This window comes from Nelumbo lutea, chromosome 4 (genome assembly GCF_056320005.1).
Source record: "Nelumbo lutea isolate HS-2025 chromosome 4, American lotus-T2T, whole genome shotgun sequence".
NCBI classification, from domain to species: domain Eukaryota; kingdom Viridiplantae; phylum Streptophyta; class Magnoliopsida; order Proteales; family Nelumbonaceae; genus Nelumbo; species Nelumbo lutea.
The window spans coordinates 25,156,049-25,178,249 of record NC_142687.1 but is presented as its reverse complement, the minus strand read 5'-3'; the positions used below and the strand labels follow the sequence as shown (position 1 = coordinate 25,178,249).

At 35.7% G+C, this 22,201-nt stretch overlaps 1 protein-coding gene and 1 long non-coding RNA gene across 2 annotated transcripts in view; one reads left to right on the top strand and one right to left on the bottom strand.

The window, feature by feature from the left end:
* Positions 1–1,810, top strand: part of LOC148854721 (uncharacterized) — a 46,331-nt gene extending 44,521 nt beyond the window's left edge. The window contains exon 4 of the long non-coding RNA XR_016112694.1: positions 573–1,810. This is a non-coding gene — a long non-coding RNA (uncharacterized LOC148854721). The remainder of the gene's footprint in view (positions 1–572) is intronic.
* A 778-nt stretch (positions 1,811–2,588) lies between these two features.
* Positions 2,589–7,622, bottom strand: LOC148854720 (coiled-coil protein (DUF572)). Its single transcript, XM_088983414.1, has 7 exons — positions 7,410–7,622; positions 6,331–6,393; positions 5,036–5,115; positions 4,039–4,147; positions 3,558–3,717; positions 3,304–3,467; positions 2,589–3,209 (listed from the first exon to the last, which is right to left on the bottom strand). Exons 1-7 carry the CDS (start codon positions 7,410–7,412, stop codon positions 2,859–2,861), a joined length of 930 nt encoding a protein of 309 aa, XP_088839540.1. The 5' UTR covers positions 7,413–7,622; the 3' UTR covers positions 2,589–2,858.
* Positions 7,623–22,201: the final 14,579 nt, after the last annotated feature.

The following is a 22,201-nucleotide window of genomic DNA, read 5'->3' as shown; positions in this document are numbered from 1 at the left end:
TGATGACTTTCAGGAGAATAGATTCCTAAGCAATTTGGATGACCTCATCTATGGCAACATACTTAAAAATTTCCAGATCGTGACACCTAAAAGAATTTCTTGGGATGGAGTCATTAAGGCTTTCTTTAGAGGGTGTGGATTCCAAAGCAATTATGCTGACCTCATCTATGGCACAGTTTTGAAAATTTCTACTGACTTCTAGAAATGCTTGTGGTGAAGTTATTAAGGAGCTATTTATCAAGAGTTGTCAAAATTACCAAAGCAGAGTTCAAAGTGATTGTTTTGTCGGTATTTTTTGTAATTCATTTAGCTAGTGTGACTAACTTCTTTTCATCTATTGCATGTTTGCAAATTTGTCAGTTCCTTGACATGTCGGCTAAATTTCATTTATGACATGAGTTATGATCATGGTAATAGTACAACTAAAGGTATTTGTTTAAAAAGCAACCACATTTTTAAGTTTGATGAGATTAGATTGCTCTAAAAGTGATCAAGTAGGGTGGGCATTTTCTTTGGTAATTGAATTCTTATAGATTCACCGACAATTAACTTTCTTTTTATTCTCTTTACAGGCAATACAGGTGGAAGTCATAAACTGAATGACTTGAACATTCAAGCTGATGCATCTGGAGATGATGAAGATGACATAGATTGGGAGGAAGGTTAACATATGCTTTGGTATTCCACCTACAAGTTTGTCATGGAAGTTAGATGTGGTGCCAGGACTCCATGGGTGCAGAACTGAAGGCACTGTATTTGGGGTCGAAAAAGCATGGGAGATAGGGATAAGGAAGTTGGTGGTTGAAGGAGATTCGAAGGTGATCATAAGTTGGCTGAAAGACAGTGATAAGGGTTCTGTGGTACTTCAGGAATGAGATTAAAAAGTTGAAGATTTGCTGATGGTTCTGTAGTGGGTTTCTAGATCAGCAAACAGCCTAGCTTATCATTTTGCTAAACACGGTGTCAATAGAGGTAATTGCTTTTGGGCTCAGTTGTAACTGTAAGAAAAGGATTCTGTTGTCCTAAGATCTTGGGGTAGTCGAGGCTACTCAGAATATTTGTATATTTCTCTTCTGATTTAATAAAAGTCCTCATTCTGTTGCTGATCAAAATTTAAGAAAAAATGTGGTGCCAGAAGGCAGGCCTTTCACAGCGTGCACTTAGCACTTCACCCTCTAAAAATCTCATGATTTATGCAACTGCTGTAGCTTTAAAGCTTTAGCGTGCACTTAGCACTTCACCTTTGTCTTCGTGTTGCATGAGTTGCTTATTTGTTGCTGACTGGGGATGTACCGAAGTTACCGAAGCATTAAGATTTCTGATGACATATGTACAGACCGTGTGAAAAGCAAAATGAGATGGTTATATCCTGGATGCCATGTGAAGGTGATCGGATGGGAGGAGTTCTTGTGTGAGGATGTGACATAATTGGGCTCTTGAAGAGAGTATGCGGAGGCATTTGCCTACGGTTAGGTGTCGTAACTCGTAAGTAGTGATTGGATTATACCTGGGGTTTTAATCGTCCCAGCGGGCCTATTTGGCTATTTTGGACCCCTTGGAAACAGATATATGTAGTAGCAAGATGTATGAACTATGAAGATTTACGAATTTGAAAATATGTTCCCAACTTCAATAGACGGCATTTAAACCCCCTTTGCACATGCTCTTGTTTTTCATGGTCTGTATAAAGGAATCAATGGACTTTGCCACATGGCTGGTGATGTCGGACTGAAACATTATGTTGTGAACAATTTGGAGAAGCCCTTATGGGTATGGACTACCAACTATGTTGCCATCTTTTAGATGCCAATATTTTGTCTACTAAACTCACCTATGGGTTTGGCACTTTATTTTTCACCTCTTGTTGAAATTCAACATTGATGGTAGATTTTTTATATTTCTTTGTAACAAGTATTTAGTATGTGTTTGACGTTTATTGAAAAAATACCGACACATCAGCATCACATAGGCATTGGCGTTTATTGCATATGAAATAAAATGAACTGTTTGATTTCACTGTTTATCAAATAAACTGTAAAAAACGGATGTCTTGATTTTTGTGCATAGAGCATTTGAAGAAATGCCAAATTCTTATTTCCCCCAACGCCCGCGTTTCTTGAAACCAAATACTGATATGTCACACTTTAATGGGTATTAACCTGAGGTGAAGAATAAAAAACGTTTAAAATGAAAAAATACAAATAAACATTTAAAATGAAGACATAAATAAACAGCCAGTCATATGCGTAAACAGAACCAAACACCCTCTTAATCTCTAACAAAAGGTGCCAACGGCCTAGTTGAGGTCTCCTACAGCCCCATGTAGCAAAAGAAAAAAAATTAAATCTCTAAAATTCGCCCAGCACGTGTGTTGATTCCCCATCTCAATTTAGTGATTTCGTACCGGTAATTCTGTATTTTTGCTTTGTACTTCTGATCCAGGTCAAGATGGAGAAGGTTTGCTTCAGGTAGGTCAGCCAATTTGAGACCCCACAGACCTTGTGACCTATTGAATCCCGGATTGTTGGAACTTGGAACTTGGAATTGCCTTCACGTTTAGACTGGCCTAACCGCCTGAACGAAGAGAATGAAGAGAAAAAAATCCGCTCTCGTTATTTTCTAGCCAAAATATACAAACAAATGAATCGAAAGCTTTCCCGGTTCCTTCCCCTTCCCCCCCTGTGCATGTCATACACTCCATATATATAAAACCTGTCGTGTTACAAGCTCCAACAGGCCTATTCATCAGTTGGGGGGCAGAAACAGCAAGACTAACTCACAAATCCTGGTGGAAACCACCTATTCTGCGATTATGACCTTGAGGGGTATAATAATCTTCATGAAACACGAAATGATGCTTATGCACGTCTTGCAGCCACAAACTTTCCCTTCTGCAAGGTGGATGCTGTAGAACTGGGAACTTTAGACCACGGTGAAGGCTTGAACCCCCCTGTCAGCAAGTTGGATGCTGCAACTGCCTTTATTTTCCTCCTCTTAGCCTCGAGCTCTAACCTCTTTTTCCCTGATTCGGGGAAAATTGATGCAGAATTTATTGCCGCACGCTTTTCTTTCTTGTTCCCTTCAAATTTGGAAGAGAACTTCACATGTGCAGCTATAGAAGCATCTTCTTCTGATTTTGGAAGTAGACGTATTCCCAAGCCCATTTTCCTAGAGACAATCTCCTCTTCAGCAACCCTTTTCTTCTGATTCTGAATGAATCATAAATTGGAGTCAAATTACTACTACCATTATTAAAAAAAGGCAATGACAAAGGAAAAGTAGCCCAGTGAAACATGTTCATACCCTTAACTGAGCACGAAGGGTCTTGTTAAGTGCATAGTCATCTGAATGCCTGGCATCAGATACCCGTTGAAGCCGCACTAATACCGGTTCAGTCTCTTTCTTCTTCTGCAAATCTTCTTCCTGGTGCTCTAGACGATAAAATGGATCTGAAAGCTTGCCTCTTTCTGAAACATGAAACATTCAATGAAATTAGCAATCAGCAGAACAAAGTTTACAACCCAATAAGTGTCAAATTCTTTGATGTCAAAGCCAACCTTCATCAGCTGGGAGTGCAAATGTTTCTGCATCCTCAATGTCAAACTCCTCTGTCTTGCGCTGTGCCCCGCTAATGATCACATACTCGCAATTTTTAGGGTCTGTCTGGATAACAATTTCATGTTTGCAGCATGCTGATTTCATGGAAAAGCTCCATATCTGAAGAAGACGAGTAGAAGTTACATTATTAACCTAGTTCCAGCAACATGAAAGAAATCCCCTCTGACTTGGATCAATATATGGTCAATAAGTTATTGGCAACAAAAAATGGTAGAGATGGTTAATTTATGGTTGGATGCTTGGATAGCGCCATGATTGATCCTCTAACTTTGGGTTCGCTAAGGGATTGGTAAAAAATTCAAAGGGCCAATCACCCCATGTATGTCAAAAATCACCAAAATGCCATATGCATAACTATTCAACATACATATGCAACATGTCACATGTTATGATCCTTGGTGCACAAGCAACCTCTTATACCTTTGTAGAATAATAGTTTCCCACTTGCTTTTTTTCTGCATTGAACCTTACACCCTTTGCAATCATAGAATTGCATCCACCACACCATACATTGAAGGGCATCTCGAACCTGAAACAAATGATTTTGACCTGGGTTAGACATCATGATAAAGCATCCCTTCAACACAGTAAACATGCACATGAAACGTGGTTCCTCCTTAAGGCGCATCTCTTATATGATTTAAGGCTAGCCAAAAAATGGTTACAGGACAATGTATACTTTTAAGTTCCCTTTGATGGGGGAAGAATGGGTGTACTGCTATGCCTTCATAAATACTTTTAATCTCGTTACTCAATAGATTTCTTTTATTAGATGTTGCTGAATAGATTTAGATAGCGTGACAACAGAAACTACTTTTTAAAAGTAATAGGAACTTCTAAGAGTGATTTTAAGGAAGAAAATTTGTATCAACAATTCAACAATATTAGTAACATCCTTCAAAACCATAATTGCATCTGGGCGTCAAGAGTTAGTCTGGCAATGATTTAGCTCCAAAGACCCACTATGTCAAAAGGTTTATGCACAAAATTATATTGCTAAATCTTTCAATCTTCTAAAGATCGTGTAATTTGGGCTGTGTTTGGTTTGAAGGAAAAGGTAGGGAAAGGAAGGGAAAGGTATGGAAACCTATTCAAGGTTTGTATAGGCTTCCCTACCTTTTCCTTCAAACCAAACACAGCCTTAGTGAATTAGAAATACAAATATAGATCTGATGCAATTTTTCATACTCAATTAACTCAACCTTAATCCCAACCATTTAGGGTTGGACAAAGCTACATATTCTGTTACATTAAGTCCTTAATCATTTCTTAACATTTACCATCTTTTTATCTATTAACATGAAATATATCCATGGAGATGCATGGATTGGGTGTATCATCAAGTGCAACAAAACAACAAAGTCAATTTTGAGATAAAAACAAGTAAATACTTTATAAAGTATGTATAACTCCATACCTTATAATTAAAATGCCCTGGTCTATCTTTCTTGCTCTCTCCCTCAAAGCATGTTGCCCATGAAACTTGTTCAAAGAACCCTAAAAAGGAAAGAATTGTGAGATTCCAGAATACCAAAATATAAAATCAAAAGCTTTCACTTATATAATGTTAGAATCAGTGTTTTAAAAGGCGTGGGAGGTGTACGCCTAGAGGCGCGCCTCCAGGTGAGGCGTTGACACCTCTGAAGCGTGCTAGAGGCGTACGCCTCATGCACCCATAGTTGTCAAGGCGGGTGCCTAGGCGACAAGGCACCTTTGAGGCTCGCCTCGCCTAATCGCCAAGCAGTTTTCTACTTCATACTATAAAATTCTTTTTTATTCATTTTTTTTGAGATTATAATTATAAAATAGACATTATTAAACTAAAATAATTGTTTTGTGTGTTTATAAACTAATTTCTTTTTATTGTTTTCTTATTTATTAGGGTTTAATCAACACAAACATTGTTAAATGCTGTATTGAACCCTCAAAGACTTAAAAACCTGAACCAATAAGTAATAAAGAACTTAAAATTTTAACTAATCAGCACATTTTCCTCTTCCATATATTCTTCTTCTACTTCTTCTTCTTCTACTACTACTACTACCAATACTTTTTATTTTTTTTTCTTTTCCTATAACAAATACAGCCCCTATATTTTTTGAATTTTATTTTCCTTTTTCCTTTTCTTCTCATGAATAATTATTAAAGAAATATGGTTATGATACCTAGGGAACTACCCTAGGATCTATGTTTCTAACATAAAAAAAAAATCCATCGCCTAGGCGACAAGGTGCCCCCCAATCGCCTAACCTCGCCTTGGCACCTTGAAAACTATGCATGTGCCTCATGCACACCTCATATAAAAAGACAAAAAAAAAGGAAAGGAAAGGAACAGAAAAGAAAAGGGAAGGGAAAGAAAAAGAAAGAGAAGAAAAAAAAAAGAGAAAATGAAAGAAAAGAAAAGGAAATGGAAGGGAAAGGAAGAAAAGATAAGGGGAAAGAAAGTGGTCTGCCCCCGCCGCTTCGACAAGACCACCCTTTCAACTAGTGTTATGCATCTTTATTCTTCTTAATATAAAAGATTTTTATTAAAAATAAAGAAAAAATGAGATCACCCTTCCTCCCCCTTCTTCCTCTTGAGGCTTACACCTCCTTGTGCTCGGGAGGCTTACGCATCTTATGTTCATGCCTCTAGGTAGTGGAACGCCTCGCGTCACGCCTCCGTGTTTTAAAACATTGGTTAGAATAAAGTAATACGAACTTCGTATTTACCTGCTTTGGAGTCCATTCTGGAGGATAGTAAAAATTGTCTGCTCTAGCAGCTGCAAGGGAAGACTGCAATAAACCAAACAAAGAAACTTGAGTAATCAAAAGGAGAATAAAAATAGAAGGGGAAATATATGAAGGATGTCTAACAAGATACTAGAATAAACACTTCAATCGCTATAAATGATAATGAAAATTAACATCTAGGTTTGCTCCTTTCATATAAGAAAGCAAAACCATACCTAGTTAAACTTCAAACTCTTCCACTAAAGGAACTTGAAAAATATCAAACTATATGTTTACCCCTTATTATAAGGATGTGCCGGTGCAAATTTTAGACCAGAATCTTAGTCTCAGTTTGGAAAGAGTACAAATGCAACTATGTACAGTACAAATACATGCAAAATAATACAAAATATAAGGTTTTGCACTCTACATATTTGCATTTGTATTCCTTCCAAACTGAGACTTAATGACATGCTAGTAACCTGATTCCCAAGGAAATAATTTCCTCGCAGGCGTTAAGGTCCCAATTAGTGGAAAAAAAAAAAAACGCACAAGAGTGTTTGTAATTCATTGATTCATTCCCAATATATGATCATAGGTAAGAATTCTATATCATCTTGTATCGTACACGAAAAAAGAAAAAAAAAAGTCCAACTAGCATCATCAAATCATTGCAGTAGTAATTTGGTAAAACTATTTTATCCCTAACAGTTTTTCTTCAACAGCGCAAATAATTCCATTAAATCTATAGTGGGAAACTGAGGAATCTGAACATTCTGAGATCAACATTAGACTGCTAGAGAAAACAACAAGGAATTTATATTCGACCAAAGACGATACAATCACTTCAAACGATTCCCCAATAAGGACGATCTTTATAAAAAACAAACAAACAAACAAAAAAATCGGAAAATGGTCAATCATCATAAACCCTTAATTTCACCAGTTAAACCAGAACATCTTTTGCAATTATTCACATAAAAGGAGACAAAGTTGAGAAACCGAGATCTAATGAAACCCTAATTTCATCAAATTGCATGAAAAAGAATAAACCGATTCAAGAACTTCAAATCGCTTACCATTTTTTATTGTTCAAAATAGGACCGACTAGCGAGTTCTACAACCAGAGAACGTTTCGGATTGTGTTGAAATGAAGACTGAAAACTTTCGATGGATCGTCTGGATCGTCTGGATCGTCTGGATCTCGATGGCGCGTACCCTGCGCGGCGAAATTTAGGTTTTCGGGCAATTCTCTTAAATTATAGTGTTATAGGAAATCGACTTACTCACCCTTATTGTTTAAAACTTCTTTTAAATACCCTACGTTTTAGAAAATTGACTTTTTCACCCTTACAATTGATTAAATCTTTGGGTAATTTCCTGAAACCTCCTCTTAAATTTTTGATTGTTGCTTAAACCTCTATTGAAGTTTTGTAATTACTATAACTTTCCCTAAGCTTTCTGACATGGTTGCAAGTAGATTGCTTTCAGTAAAATCTTCTAGGTATAAAATGTCTAAAATACCTATGTACTTACTTTTAACAAAAGTGTTTATTTTTTATTTTTTCTTCATACAAATCACTACTCCAAACCCTTCAAATCTATTCAGTAAAAAAAATACTTTCAATCTCTTTTCTGAAATTAATTTATTTTTCAAATTTGCCCTTCATTTCGAATTGCTCAAAGGTAAAAAGCTATAATTTTAAATTCTCTTTGTTTTTGTTGTTCATAAAGTTTGCATTATTTTTTTCATAGAAACCAACCTCAATGGTACTACATGGGTATTTTGGAGATTTTCATTCCTATTTTTAGAAGATTCTACCAAAGGGAGTCTAATTGCAATTGTATCATAAAGTTTACAGAGAAGTATGGATAGGCCCAGTGTAGATTTATGATTTCCACTACAGAGTTATAAACATTCAAAATGTCAAAAACCCCCATTCTACACACCAATGCCCGCTCGTGAATTGTCATCAATTCCGAGCTAGCACCCACCCCAACTATACTTTGGCCCTAAAAATTCTAACCCTGAGCTGAACCGTCATTCTCCCTAAAGTTTAGGGGAGGTGGTTGCAGTTACTTGACTTAAGGGGAAGTTTCAGTAAGGGTGCAAATTCAAAAGCATCCAATCCGATGTGTTATATATTTATAAATATATATATGTTATTTATTTATTTACAAAAAACATGTATATATGATGAAAATAATTAAAAAATACTTGTATTTTTTGTTTTCTTTCTCTATTTAAATTGGTATATTTTATTTTTTTAATAGTCTATTCATTTTTAAAGAAAAACAAGTAAGATCAAGTCAGATTCAGAGATTCGATAGGATTCGAATTCAGATAAAGTCCTACCAGATCTTATCGAATCCGACATTAAGGGTGTACAATCGGTTGGTTTGGTTCAATTAGAGCCAAAGACCCAATCGACTATTTGGTTTGACTATCTCTCCCAACTGAACCATATTGGACTATAATTTAAAATCGAATCGATCCTAACTGAATTCAATTTGATTTAGTTTTTCGTTCGAATGATTAATGAACAATTAGCTTATTTATCTATTAATCTTTAGTCTAGCTTTTTAATGAACAATTAATACAACTATAGTTATTTAATGAACGATTGAATAACTAATTATTAAAGCAATTATACTCATTCTTCACAAACAATTAATGATTGATTAATATTTAGTCTAGGTTTTAATACTCTAGTTGCTTAGAGTCTCTAGACTATTTAATTAACTATTATTAATTAAAAGTTGGAATAGGTCCAACCTCTCAAAGCACAATGGGGAATTGTGAATGTTGAGGGTTTGTGTTGGTTGGCACCGATGTGGGTAGAGGCCAAGGTTCAAAGTATTTTTTATTTAATTTTATTTATTTTTCTTTGAAAACCGATTCAAAGGGGTTGATTTAAGGCCGGCTGCCCTCTGAGCCAGTGTCTGGCATGATACAACCCCTGGAGGGGCATATTGGGAAGCCATTGGCACAATATGTATCGGCCAATATGGGCTGATACTTTGAACCTTGGTAGAGGCAAAAGCAAAGGGAGAGGAAAAAATGGTGATTGGTAAGCAACAAAGACGGGAAAGGGAATGTGAAGATTAGGTATGTGTTTGGTATAGCTTCCGTTTATTAATTAAACGTTTGTACTTGATTTGTCTTCAAAACTGAAAAAAATATTTAATAAACTGTTTATTGACAAATAGGCGTCATTAGGCACCACATCAACTAAATAGTGAATATTTGCTCAACCGTTGGGGGAATCGTTAAAATGAAGCTTCCCCCAGCACTTGGTATGCACATAAATCAAAACCAACTTTTGTAAATACCTATGCGTACGGATGAACATGATGGGATAAATGCTGATTTGGCGATGACACGGTGGCATTTATCAAAATGCCTATCAGGAAACGCCCACAAAACCAAACATGTGCTAGGTTAGGTTAAGGTTTTAGAGAAAAGGGTAATGAAAAGAAAATAAAGAAAATTCATGTGGGTATTTTGGTAATTTAATGCATTCCATTATCACAATTAAATGACTAGGGGTATTTGTTGCATGATAAAAGTTTAGGGGGGTCTTTGTCACTAACCCCATAAAATAAAAGGGTATTTGTAATTTACCCTTATTTTTATTTTTTATTTAATTTTTTTACTTTGATAATTCCATCATAGATAATGAATATTAATATATGTACAGGCTAACAATTTTGATACATTTACAAGACACTTTCATTTTTCACAAATTCTTCGGTTTGATTGCGGTGCAATTTCACTTGCACTAGTATAAATGCATAGGAATGCAAATAAAAAATACAAATTATGGGTTAACTTGTTTTTTGTTTTTGTTTCAAGTTTTATTTTTTCATCTGCATCGTAAAATACTAAATAGAAAAATAAGGTAATACCTTAAACAAAAATAAAGCGAGTCTGCACTAGATTAATTTGCACTCACATAATTTCGCATCTGTGCAAAATGAAATTGCACTAAGCTGAATGGGATGATTTTTGTCTTACCAAGTGAGTTAATAAGGGACATGGTTTTCAAAACCGGACCGGACTGGATGGTCAGACAAAAAAAACTAGGTACCAGTCAGGTGACCAGTTTTGTTTTCCCTAAAAACCGGATTTCCCCCCAAAACCGTTGATTTTGGTTAGCGAACCGCTAAACTGGGAGTTAACCGTTCGAACCGTTCAAACGGTTTTGACAATTTTTCTAATTTTTTTTGTCAGAACGGTTCGATCACCGGGTCAGTTTTAAAAACCATGATAAGGGAGGTCAGGGATGGCAATTTTCCCCATCCTTGACTGGGACTCGACTTCCCCAACCCAATGGGGTCAGAGATGGGGATTGAGGTCCCCGCCCTACCCTGACCTCGATTATATATATATATATATATTAACATATTTAAAATATTACTTATAATTTAAAATTTTTATTTATTTTAAGTAAATTTATTAAAAAAAACTATTATCTAGAAAAAAATTTAGAGATTCGAGTCCTCACGGGAAACCCATCCTTATCAAGGATCGGGGATGGAGGACAAATTTTGCCCCAGACGGGGATCGGGGATGGGGATGGGGATGGGGTTAATTTCAGAATCGAGGGCGGGGATGAGGATATGATCCCTGCCCTGAAACCGCCTCGTTGCCATTCCTAGTGGTTTTTTAGAAAGGTGAGAAGAGGTTATTTTCCTTAATAATTTTTAGGCGTGGAAATGGGCTAGGTTCAATCAGGCTAGGCGAAGTAGCATCATGGGCCTAACAAATATAAAAATATTATACATAATAAAAAATATTACATATATAATATTTTTATTTTATATATAATAACTAATTTTCATAATTCTTAATTTTTTTATATGTCAAATAAAAATAATTATATATTTTTGACTCACAATCAAGCTTGAACCGATCCTAGCTTTTGACTCAAGCCGAATTGGAGCTCAAGCTTGATGGTTTATAAAGCGAGCCGAGTTCAAATAGCTAGATATTCAGCTTGACTCTACTTGAATCCACCCATAGCTAAAACCCATGATCAAAAGTAGCCCACTATTTAGTGGGTTTTAAATTAAAGGGTAATGTATGACTTACCTATTGAAGGGGATAGAAGCATTTGGGGTAGACTAAAAAGTACATAGCTAGAAATAATAAGAAATAATTTAAACACTAATAATTTTATAATGGATATAACTTTAAATAGAATAGATTGACGAAATAGGATTTATGTAACCAACCCCATATAGTTAAGATAAGGCATAGATGATGATGATGACATGACCTACCTATTGGGCCTACAAGGTGCAATGCTAGTCCAGCCTAGCCAAATGCTAGATGGAACTGAAACATGTCTCTCCAATTTCGCCCATCATCAATTGAACTTTTTCTCTCTTTTTTTTTTTTTCTGATTTTTGTCTCTGAACTTCTATTCCATTCTAATTTCTAAAACGTACAACTCTTTCTAACTCTTGTGGTTGTAATATATAATGCAAGTAGAAGAAACCCTTTTGGTCATTTTTCGTTGTCACGACACAAAAGTTCAAACAGACTAAGCTCTAATTTCTATTGTGGTTCAAAAGATCTTTTGAGAAAGCCCAACCCAACCAAACGCCAAACCTAAGTTGGCAGTTGATACCAAAATTAAGTATAAACCGAATCTTTTCAGCCAAAGAAAACTCTGTTCATTACTTTCCCAGTGTTGCAGGAGAAAGACGAGATGCCCTACCCTGTTATGAACGGTTCAGATTGTATTGCTTAAGGCCTGACTGGGTCCCTGCCCATATGATTTGAATCAGGGTTAAACCCAAAATTGATTCGTCCCAGGTGATCTCAAACTGTTTAACGCCAAACCCATTGATTATTGAATTGGGTTTGTTTTCACCTGGTCCATGTACTTGTAATTGTACTACTAGGAATTAGGTAAGGGAAGGAAATTATGACATACAATGATACAATACAACAGTTGGTGAAGCAGCTACTGATTAGGAGTTACATGGGCTGGGCCAGGTTGGGCTTTACATCTATTATATCCTGGGCCTATTTCTTTCTTTCTCTCTTTCTCTCTATATCAGAAATGAGTATTCCAACATTGATTCTAAACTCTACACAAATTATAGAATCAGGATGATATTTTAAGCGACAACCCATATGAGGTGGAGAACTTTTCGCCAGTTGATTTGTGACAGTGGAACATGGGCCTTATATATATAAATTCCAAGCAAGGCCCAACCCATGAGGGCTCATTAAGAAATGGCCACTCTAAATCATATATGTTGAATCGAGTCATAAGCAAGAGAAATAACATTATATTAGAGTACCATAGCCCATAGCTTACAAGATGAACATAAGTAATTAACCTAGCTATATTATGACAAGTTACAACATTTATCGAAAAATCATACAGGTGGGAAAAAGGATAGAGCAATAATGAAATTTTATTCCCTCATTACCCTTTATAATTTTATGCTTGATTTGACATTACCAAAATTATATTTGTAGGATCCACTTGTACTTATAATTATAATTGCAGGACCCACTTAAAATGGCACCATGTCATCACATATGTGTGGTGTAAGATGCTTCGTAAGACATACAAATAAAAAACAATTTGTATGCCTAGCATTTCTGTTACCATCTTCCTCTTTCCATGCCCTTAAGCTGTATTTGGTTCATAGAAAAATAATAGAGAAACAGAGTATTCAGGTAAATTACTTGAGGAATTTCATATATATATATATATTTTAAAACTTTCATTCAACTTTATGATGTATTTGGTTTGAAGGAAAGAGTAGAATGAAGGGAAACCTTTACAAACCAAACACAGCCTTAGGTAGGTAAAGTAAGCAAAATAGAGCTTGATGATCAATGCCTTCTTCTAATAGAGTAATAGTATGTAAGGATAGCTTTTGAACTTAAAAAACAAAACAACTTGGCTTGTAAGTGGGATCTCAAGAGAAAATATTATCGGGTTCAATCTATTTTAAAATTGTATTCCCATTTTAAATTGTGGCTCAGTTTGGAAAGAGTATAAATATAAATATGTACAGTACAAATACATATTAAATATAAGGTTTTGTGATCTACATATTTATATTTCATATGACATTTTTTTTTCATCCCTAAGATGACATATGACATTGCATATCTATTTTCTTTCATGTATCATGTAATCTTAAAGAAAAGAAAAGGAAAAGTTGTTGCCTTGTTGGAAGTGGGTATGGTTTTCTTTGTGTGTGATGTGGTAGTGAACTTATTACTGCAAAGAATTGAGAGTATTTCTTTTAGATTGGGTTTCCTTTGCTTATTTGTTTTCTATCTCCCTTATTTGATTTGCACTGTAATGGATTACTAAGAAGGAAGCTTGATTAGAATGAACAATTTTTTTCTTCAAAAATTGATAAACATGGGTTTGATGATATTCTCTTCAACATATAAGTGTTTGGGCCCATAATATATTAACAATGTTTATTTGAATAAATTATAAGTTGTATTTGGTACCATTGTCGTTTCTAGAGGTTGGTCAATGATGTACCAAACGCAATCTAAGTAACTGGTCAATGATGATTTTTGTTTTAACTTGACTATCTATCTCAAACTTACTGAGATGATAGAAATTATCAAGAATAATGTCCACATCAAATAATATGACCAGTTTTTGGTCTTTCCATGGGGTTAGCCTGTTAGGTTTCTTCCACCCAGTCATCTTTGCTTCTAATTCAAAGCTTTTATAGTGTTTCTTAGCTGCTCCTACACGGTGCTCACCTATCAAGATTTAAAACTGACCCACCACTATACGTGACTTGTAGAGAACAGATGGCAATATTACAGACTTTGTGCAAGTGTGTGAAAGAACTATGTTAGCACAGTAGGGCTCGGATGGCAAGTCTTTCATTTGCTGAAAAGGGCTTCCTAGAATGCACTGTTACATAAAAAGATACAACCCAATGAAATGCGAATACAAAGTATACAACCATGCACCAAACACCCTCTAACTTGTGCTTTTGCAATTTTAATTTTGACTTAAAAGCATGCTTTTCAAAATTGGACCGGACACTTTTTAGCCCAAAACCATTGATTTAGTCAGCGAACTACTGACATGGTCGAACCGTCGACTTAAACAATGGTTTTTAATCATTTTTTATTATTTTTTTATTTTTTAAATCAGAACGGACCATTCGTTCGAACCAGATGGTCAGACCATTCGACTAAGAATGGCCCCCAAAATGGTTCTCTGTCCAGTCCGATTTTAAAAACCTTCCTTAAAAGTTAAAACCCATTTTTCACATGTAGAAATGCTTTCAAGGGTCAAGGATCAAGAAGAGCCCCAAAGACAAAGTAGTTTCAAAAGCTTGCAAAATATGTCACCAACATCTACATGTTATTGTAGCTGGCTAAGAGGGTCCAGTTGTGATAGGTAATTAGGGTGGGGGTTCTTATTTTATATTTCTTCTGCCTCTAGTGGGCATAGTCAAACCCTATGGATTGTAGATGAAGTCTCACCACATGCTTGTTGTCGGGCCTAGGACGAGCCTCTCATGGCCCTGCCACTGCCCATGTTCTAGCATTGTAGGGACGCAGTCGGAGGTGAACAAGGTTTGCTTATGAAATAAAATGGGTTGAATGGATCAATTGAATTGAAGATATATACCCGTTTACCTTGCTAAGGCTTTTACCAACAAACAAACTATAGGATCATAGGATGGTTAATTATTTTAATTTAAAAGCTCTGGATCAACGCGGATTTTGACTATCCTTAATCCTTATATATGTGTGGTTTTTTGAATTATTATGTAGAATTTATTTGATACCCAATAATGTATATACTATATATAAAGCTCCTCAAAACAAATACTAGTTTATTTTACATAAAATCTATATTGGAGAATGGAGAGAAATATCAAATATGATGGGTAAAAGAAAACAATAGAAAAGTAAAAAAAGAAACAGATTTTTTAATATTATTTTAATCCAATCTTCTATTGACAGAAAAGTAATAAGAGAAAAGGTATCAGAAAAATAAATATAAAAAATTAATTATGAAAAAATTAGTCCACTTTTGTGTCAATTATTTTTATTTTTATATTATATTGTTTTTTGCTAATAATTTCTGTAGTTTCATTTTAAGTTATTAAAAGAAGTTAAATTTCTGTAAGATAGCAACATTTACGAATGCTTAATGGGCTTTGTTTTGTTAAGTTAGGGTAACGAAACAATGGAAAATAAGGAAAATGTTGTTTAAATTATAATCTAATTAATGTAGTCAATGTAACAAGACAAAATGATTCTAGAAAAAAAAGTAATCTAGTTTAAATTTTTCATGACTTACAATATTGTTGAACCATCTTCAATGTTTCCTCATTATCATCAAGCCTTTAATATAAAAATATGCATGCATTATTATTATTTTTTAAATGTGAATATATACTATTAAAATTATTAAATTAATAATGTATTAAATAATGCACTGAATTTTTTTTGGATAAATTATAAACACCCGTCCTATACTTAGGGGGTTGTGATACTTGGCCCCCCAAACTTCGTTTGTTAACAAAAACTTCCTTGTACTTGGATTCTAGGCTCTAACAGTCTTTCTGTTGTTGTCGTTTTCTCAATTAACTGCATGGAATATTCCCATGTGATTGTCATTTTCTGAGACCATTTTACCCTTTTAATTTAGTTTTTTCTAAAACCTTACACATTTTTTCTTAAGTTTCTCTCAGAAAAGGTTGGTCTTCAACACCTTAAAAGGAGTGGTTGATCTTCAATGGAGGATCGTAGCAAATAATGTGCCCTCTGTGCTCTAGAATGGATTTATTTATTTATTTTTTTGTAATTTTATTTACATCAGTGTTGTTGTCAACCCATAGAAACTCGAATGGGTAATTTGGTAATTTCATTTCCACTATCAACCCCATTAACTGATCGGGGGTAAAGTGATAGAATCCAGAATTACGGGAGTGTATTTGTTGCAAAACATATTAAATTCCGCGGGGGGGGGGGGGGGTCACGACCCCCTAATATTTGTGGGTATTTGTAATTTACGCATTTTTTTTTACAAATCATGATAATTAAAGAAAAGACATAATTATTTAGTGACCCTAGGTTTCAAGTTATTATTATTATTATTATTTTTAATTTATCTTTGCATTCTATTAACTATTAACCCATTCAAATAAGTAGATTTATCATAATACATATAAAGTAGTTTCATCAATTAAGCTATAAAGGGTGAGGCCCACAATCTATTCTAAAATAAATGCTCTCAGCTAGCAATCATGGAACCAAGTTGTTCCCTCCATCCTCAAAATATTGTTTGACATCAGGGGCTCATTAACTTACACAATAAAGTACAAAGAAGCCAACTCTATGTATGAACAAAGAAATCCGGCCAGGAAAACCGTGTAAGAGGACAGATGAGAGATGGATAAGGTCAATAGGATTAGTTCAGAAATCCTAGTCAACTCGCCATTCCATGTGCTCCATATGTAAACATACAAAACAAGGGCACCCCATCCTTAGGCTCTACCCGACAAGAACCTCATATTTCGCCCAGTTTCATTCCTGTAAGCAATCCCTACTGTCTATGACTAAGAGAGAGAGAGAGAGAGATTTAAGAGAGGGAGGATATGTTTGGCATTTTCTTGCACCAATTATATATATATAATTTTACTACTCAAGAATCAAACATATATAATTGGAAGTGAAGGTTTGACAATCGATTTTAATGACCCATTTGTTCCTTGAACGCAAAGGAAGCTTTATGGGAAAAGGGTCGATCTCCACTCTTCTCTTCTCTCCGGATCTACTGGACCGAAGATTAAGTCTCTCTTTAGTCTTTATTTTCCCATTAATTTACTGTAAGGACGGAGTCACATGGAAGCAAGAGCACCTGCATTTCTTATGTTAGCCCATCGGATTCAAGCTGTCTGTCTCCCAGCACACCACTAACTTCTCTTTCCCTCCTTCCCTCTTCTATCATTTCTTTCAGATTCAACTCCTCCTCACTCCATGCTTCCTCTTCCCATCATTTCTCTCCTCCGCCATGTCTTTGAATTCGAGGATTCCATATTTGTTAGTCATCATTCTCTGGGTCTCTCTCCTCTTGTTGTTTCTCCATGGAATATTGCCTGATTTCGTGTTCCAGAGTTCCAACGTCAATGTTGTTCGCTCCGTGTCGCGGCAGACCTTGACAAACAGGAAAGCGTTAGCCAGCAGCAGATTCGACTTCACTCCATTCCAGAGGCGTCTTCGCCAGCGACACCACCGCCACCGGAGACACCACCCGTCGCCTTTTTCTTCCTCATCATACGTAGAAGTGGTGCAGCAGCCGGACCCGGCCGACAGCGAGATCGACCCACGTTACGGCGTCGAAAAGCGGTTGGTTCCTACAGGTCCAAACCCATTACACCATTGAGACGGAAGGTCCCCGCGCCCGCCGGTGATGCCTCTTGTATATGTCATATGCCATAGTCATCTCTCCGAGCAAGAACAACAATGGTCAACGAGAGCTCTGGTGTTACTTGTATGATGATATTGTGAGTTGTGACCCCATTCTTTTTAATTTCTTCAGTGATTTAAAAGGAAAAATTCAGATTCAGATCATATTATAAAAACCCAATACTTAGGATCGAAATGTATGTTCTAGTAACTAAGAAGAATTGAAGAAGATTTTTTTTTTTCTTTTTTTTGGGTTCTTTTCAAGATTAGAGATGATTCATCTTACAATTCATTAAACCTAAAACGAGAGTAGCTGCGACGGCACGGCAGATGGTGGGAACTGGGAAGAGGAAATTGATGGAATAATGGCAGATAAAACCAGTTGGGTTGGTTATGGTGGAAGCTTTGCTTTCTTTTCAGTGTGATTTTGTAATTCGTGCTATAATTATTAGATAATAGAGGATATATGTATAAATTATAGAGCATAAAGAAGGAAGCATTTTCTCCTCTCAGCAGCAACAGCAGCAGCTCAGCTCTTGTATTGGTTGCTGGTTTTCAGTGCCTGTGCGTGAACGGGATGAGGAGATATCAGGCTAGCGCTAGCTATTTATTATTACGGACAAGTACGGGCTGATTGGGCTGATAGGTCATTCTCCCTTATTATCATATTTGATTGCACTGAAACCTTCGATGAGAAAAATATTGAGAAGCATCATTGACTTACATCACTCCATGTCCAGAGAGAGAGAGAGAATGGCACGCGCGTACCGTTCTCGGATCACCCACAAACCCATGATGGGTGTGCAGGGTGTCAGGACCGTCCACTGGGTCAATACTCAATGCACAAACAGGAGGGATCGTTTGGGCAAAACCCAGTTTTTTATGCAAAGTTGGTCCTAGACTAAACCGTCCTGAGAAAAAACCGGTCGCTGGGTTTATGGTTTTTATGGGTCTTTTCCTTCTTTCGGGTTATCTGGGTTTTATGGGTCCTAGCCATGCGGTTCAGCTCTTTATGGGTTTATGGGTTTTTAATAGGGTTCGGTTTGTTTGCAATTCAGTTTGACTTGCACTAGCACAAACGAATGGGAATGCAAATCAGAAGAGTGCAAATTTTGGTTCTTTTACTTTTGAGTTTGCTTTTCTTTACAAACAAATGAAGCAAAGTGTAAATAAAAAACAAAGCAGAATTTACATTCAATTCATTTGCACTTCCATGTTTTTGCACCAGTGCAAATGAAATTGCATTGCAAATAGATTGGTGAAACTTTTTGTCCTCCGACGGATTGGCTATCCGATGTGCTGAGTAAGGATAGAGCTCGGTGGGAGCTGTTAGGGTCCCTTTGTTTTTCTCTTTTAGTTTTTTTGCTTGTGTTTGTTTTGCTGGTTTTTAGTTGAAAGAAAGCTTATGGGAGAGCAAGGTCCGGAAACTTGGGGATTGCAAGATTTATGGGCTTCAAGAGCCCACAAGATTCCATTGCATGAAGCAAAATAGATTGGAAGTATTCTGTGAGGAGCACGGAAGGTCCATGCTTTCATTTAATGGGCCATTCTTTTTTTTTTTAAATGGGCCATTCAAGTATATTACTTCGGTACTCAGGGCTGCAAACGGATTGAAAAGAAATAACAATTATCGGGATTCGGGAGAGCAAAAATTAAAGGCCCGTTGATAAAGTGGGCCAGGTCTGGAAACTTGGGGATTGCAAGATTTTGGGCTTAAAAGAGTCCAGTAGATTTCAGGGCACGAGGCAAAGTCTATTGGAAGCATTCTGTGAGCAGCACAGGTTCATGCTTTCAGTTAATGAGCTCAGGCATCCAACTTCGGTAAGGCTGCAAACAGATGGAATAGATTCGGATCTTAGCCATGGGATTTAAATTGAATTAAAAATAATTAAAATATTATATATTATTAATAAAATGAAATAAAAATTACTGATATTTATATTTCATGAATAAAATGAATTGAAAATTGGTTGTATGGAACTTCAACGTATAAAGATAACATTCAAACCATCTTTACTAATAGATATAATATAAATTTTAGATGTGTGAGCACATGTATTTCAATTGAATAGAATCGGATAGGGGTGGATCCGTTTTGATCCAACTGTAAATGGATTGGATTAGGATCACCATTACTGAGACCGAATTCAATTTTGAATAAATTGGATACTGTATACAGTTCTTGAAAAGTAAGTTAAAGATTTGGCTGGCCTAGGTTTTAGAGCCCATTTGGGAGGGCTTCTGTGTTGATTGAGCTGCTTGGAAGAAGCTACCTTACATAACTTTATTGGAAAGTTGAGTTGGCCCAGGCTTTCACAAACCAAAAAAATCTAATCAAATTATTGAAAGGGCTGTAAAGACAACATACTAGAATCCTGATGGTATGATCATAGACTGCCTCAAGGAGATAGCTGATAATGCCCCTTAGAACATTTAGGCTTAATTTGGGAAGAGTATAAATACAAATATGTACAATGCAAAGCCCTATATATTAAATTTCTAAACCTTGTTTTTGAAATGCATATTTTTGCATTTAATAATAAAAACACTTTTTTTTTAACCAAGTAACAGAGAGAAAATAATAGAGGATGTTAATAATAGATTACTGAACCAACTTGGTTGATCAAGATATAGTTTAATTATTAAAAACTTTTGCTTACAAAATATCTACTGTATAAAGGGGATATTTGCCTTGGGTTCCATGCAGGCCATAGGTCACAAGGCTGTGTTTGGTTGCAATGTAAATAAATTTGCACTGATGCAAAACCATTACAGTGCAAATGATTTGAGTGTAAATTCTGACCTATTTTTGTTTCAAAATTTAGCTTATTTTGCTTGATTGCAATACAAATCAAACAAATTAAGACATAAAACAGAATAAAGTAAAATCCAAAATAAAATTAAACAAGAATTTGCATTTGTTATATTTATATTTCCATGCATTTGTATAAATACAAATAAAATTACACTGCAACCAAACACAGCCTAAAAGTTAAATCCATATACTATATATAAGTATATGGTTAACACTTTTTTTTTTTGAAAAGTAAGTATTATATTAACAAAAAGAGACAGAGATACAGTCTTCAACCCTGGGTATGCCATCAAAGTAATTACTACTCACAAAAAAGGTAGATGAGTGAGTTTTGGGAAATTGGAATACTGCATGGGTTGTTGAGTTATATTTCCTATTTATATACAAAAACTTCACCAAATTTAGGTTCCTTAATAACAAAAGAGATTTCAAAAACATCCAGTGACATGACCAAGCGTAATCCTGTCGATCGTTGAAGGAGCTTATCAGACACTGGGAATCAGCACATATACATACTTCTCCAAAACTCCAACTTTGAAGTTCTTTTAAAGCCTGCATCACAGCAAATAACTCAGCCTGAAAATCTGATTTAACTGCAGAAGTACGACCTCCTATAATTTTTAAACAAGATAATTTTTTTGAAACAATAATGATTCCAAAAGTATATAATGAAGTTGATATCCTTCCTGCATCAGTGAATATGAGATAATCAGTTTGTTGACCCAAATTAAGAGTTAAGATGTTCTGTTCATGAGGGTTTAAGGAGGGTGGAGAATCATGGTTCGGGTTTTACAGAAAGATGAAAGAGTGTATTCACTAATTTAGACACTTTTGTTGGGATAGTAGAGTTATTTTGAAAAACCTGTTCATTCCTGGCATGCCAGATAGAGTACCATGCAATAGCTATCCAGCTAAGAATTTGCAGAAAAAAGATTATGATCATTGAGAAGGTTGTACATTCTTTTAATATCAGAAGGCATAGAATTCTGAAGCAAGTTATGGAGATGGAGATTCCAAGGATTTGAGAATAAGACTGCTTGTGAAAACTGGCAATTGATAAATAAACGAGATAAAGATTCAACCTCTACATTGCAAAGAACACAGTTTTTTTTATCATTTCCAAGTTGTAATTGGTCTTTAATTGGGATGAAGTTGTTTAAGATGCGCTAGAGAATTAACTGATAGTGAGGGGGCACAGATAGCTTCCACAGATTCCTTAAACATAATTTCAGTTCTGGGTTAAGAGTTGGTAAAGAATTTTGTAATTCTTTTTATAATTAGACTTGACTGAGAATTTACCAGAACCGCGATGAGCCCAGATCCAAGAAATATTGTTGATGGGGTAAATCGGGGTTCTTAGAATTCTACTGACTTCAGAAGAGGGAAACGATGCCTAGAAAACTTCTGAATTCCAGTGCCTATCTTGAATGAGGTCTGCAATAGAAGCATGATTGAGGTGCAGGGGTAAAGGCTGAAGGGTCCAACTGAATTGACCCTCCAAATGGATCCAAGGGCTTTTTCATTAACCTAAGACGAAATTTTCATTAACCAGTCGACCACATTCAGAGGGTAAATCTTTTAAGTAGGGCCCAATGGCTTTCCAATAAAAAGAGCCGAAA

Excerpts from the sequence above, each read along its gene's own strand:
- LOC148854720 (XM_088983414.1), bottom strand. Across the intron at positions 3,468-3,557 it reads TGCACTCCCAGCTGATGAAG|AAAGAGGCAAGCTTTCAGAT; the intron begins GTTGGCTTTGAC and ends TTCATGTTTCAG. Across the intron at positions 3,210-3,303 it reads CCCTTCGTGCTCAGTTAAGG|AATCAGAAGAAAAGGGTTGC; the intron begins GTATGAACATGT and ends TGATTCATTCAG.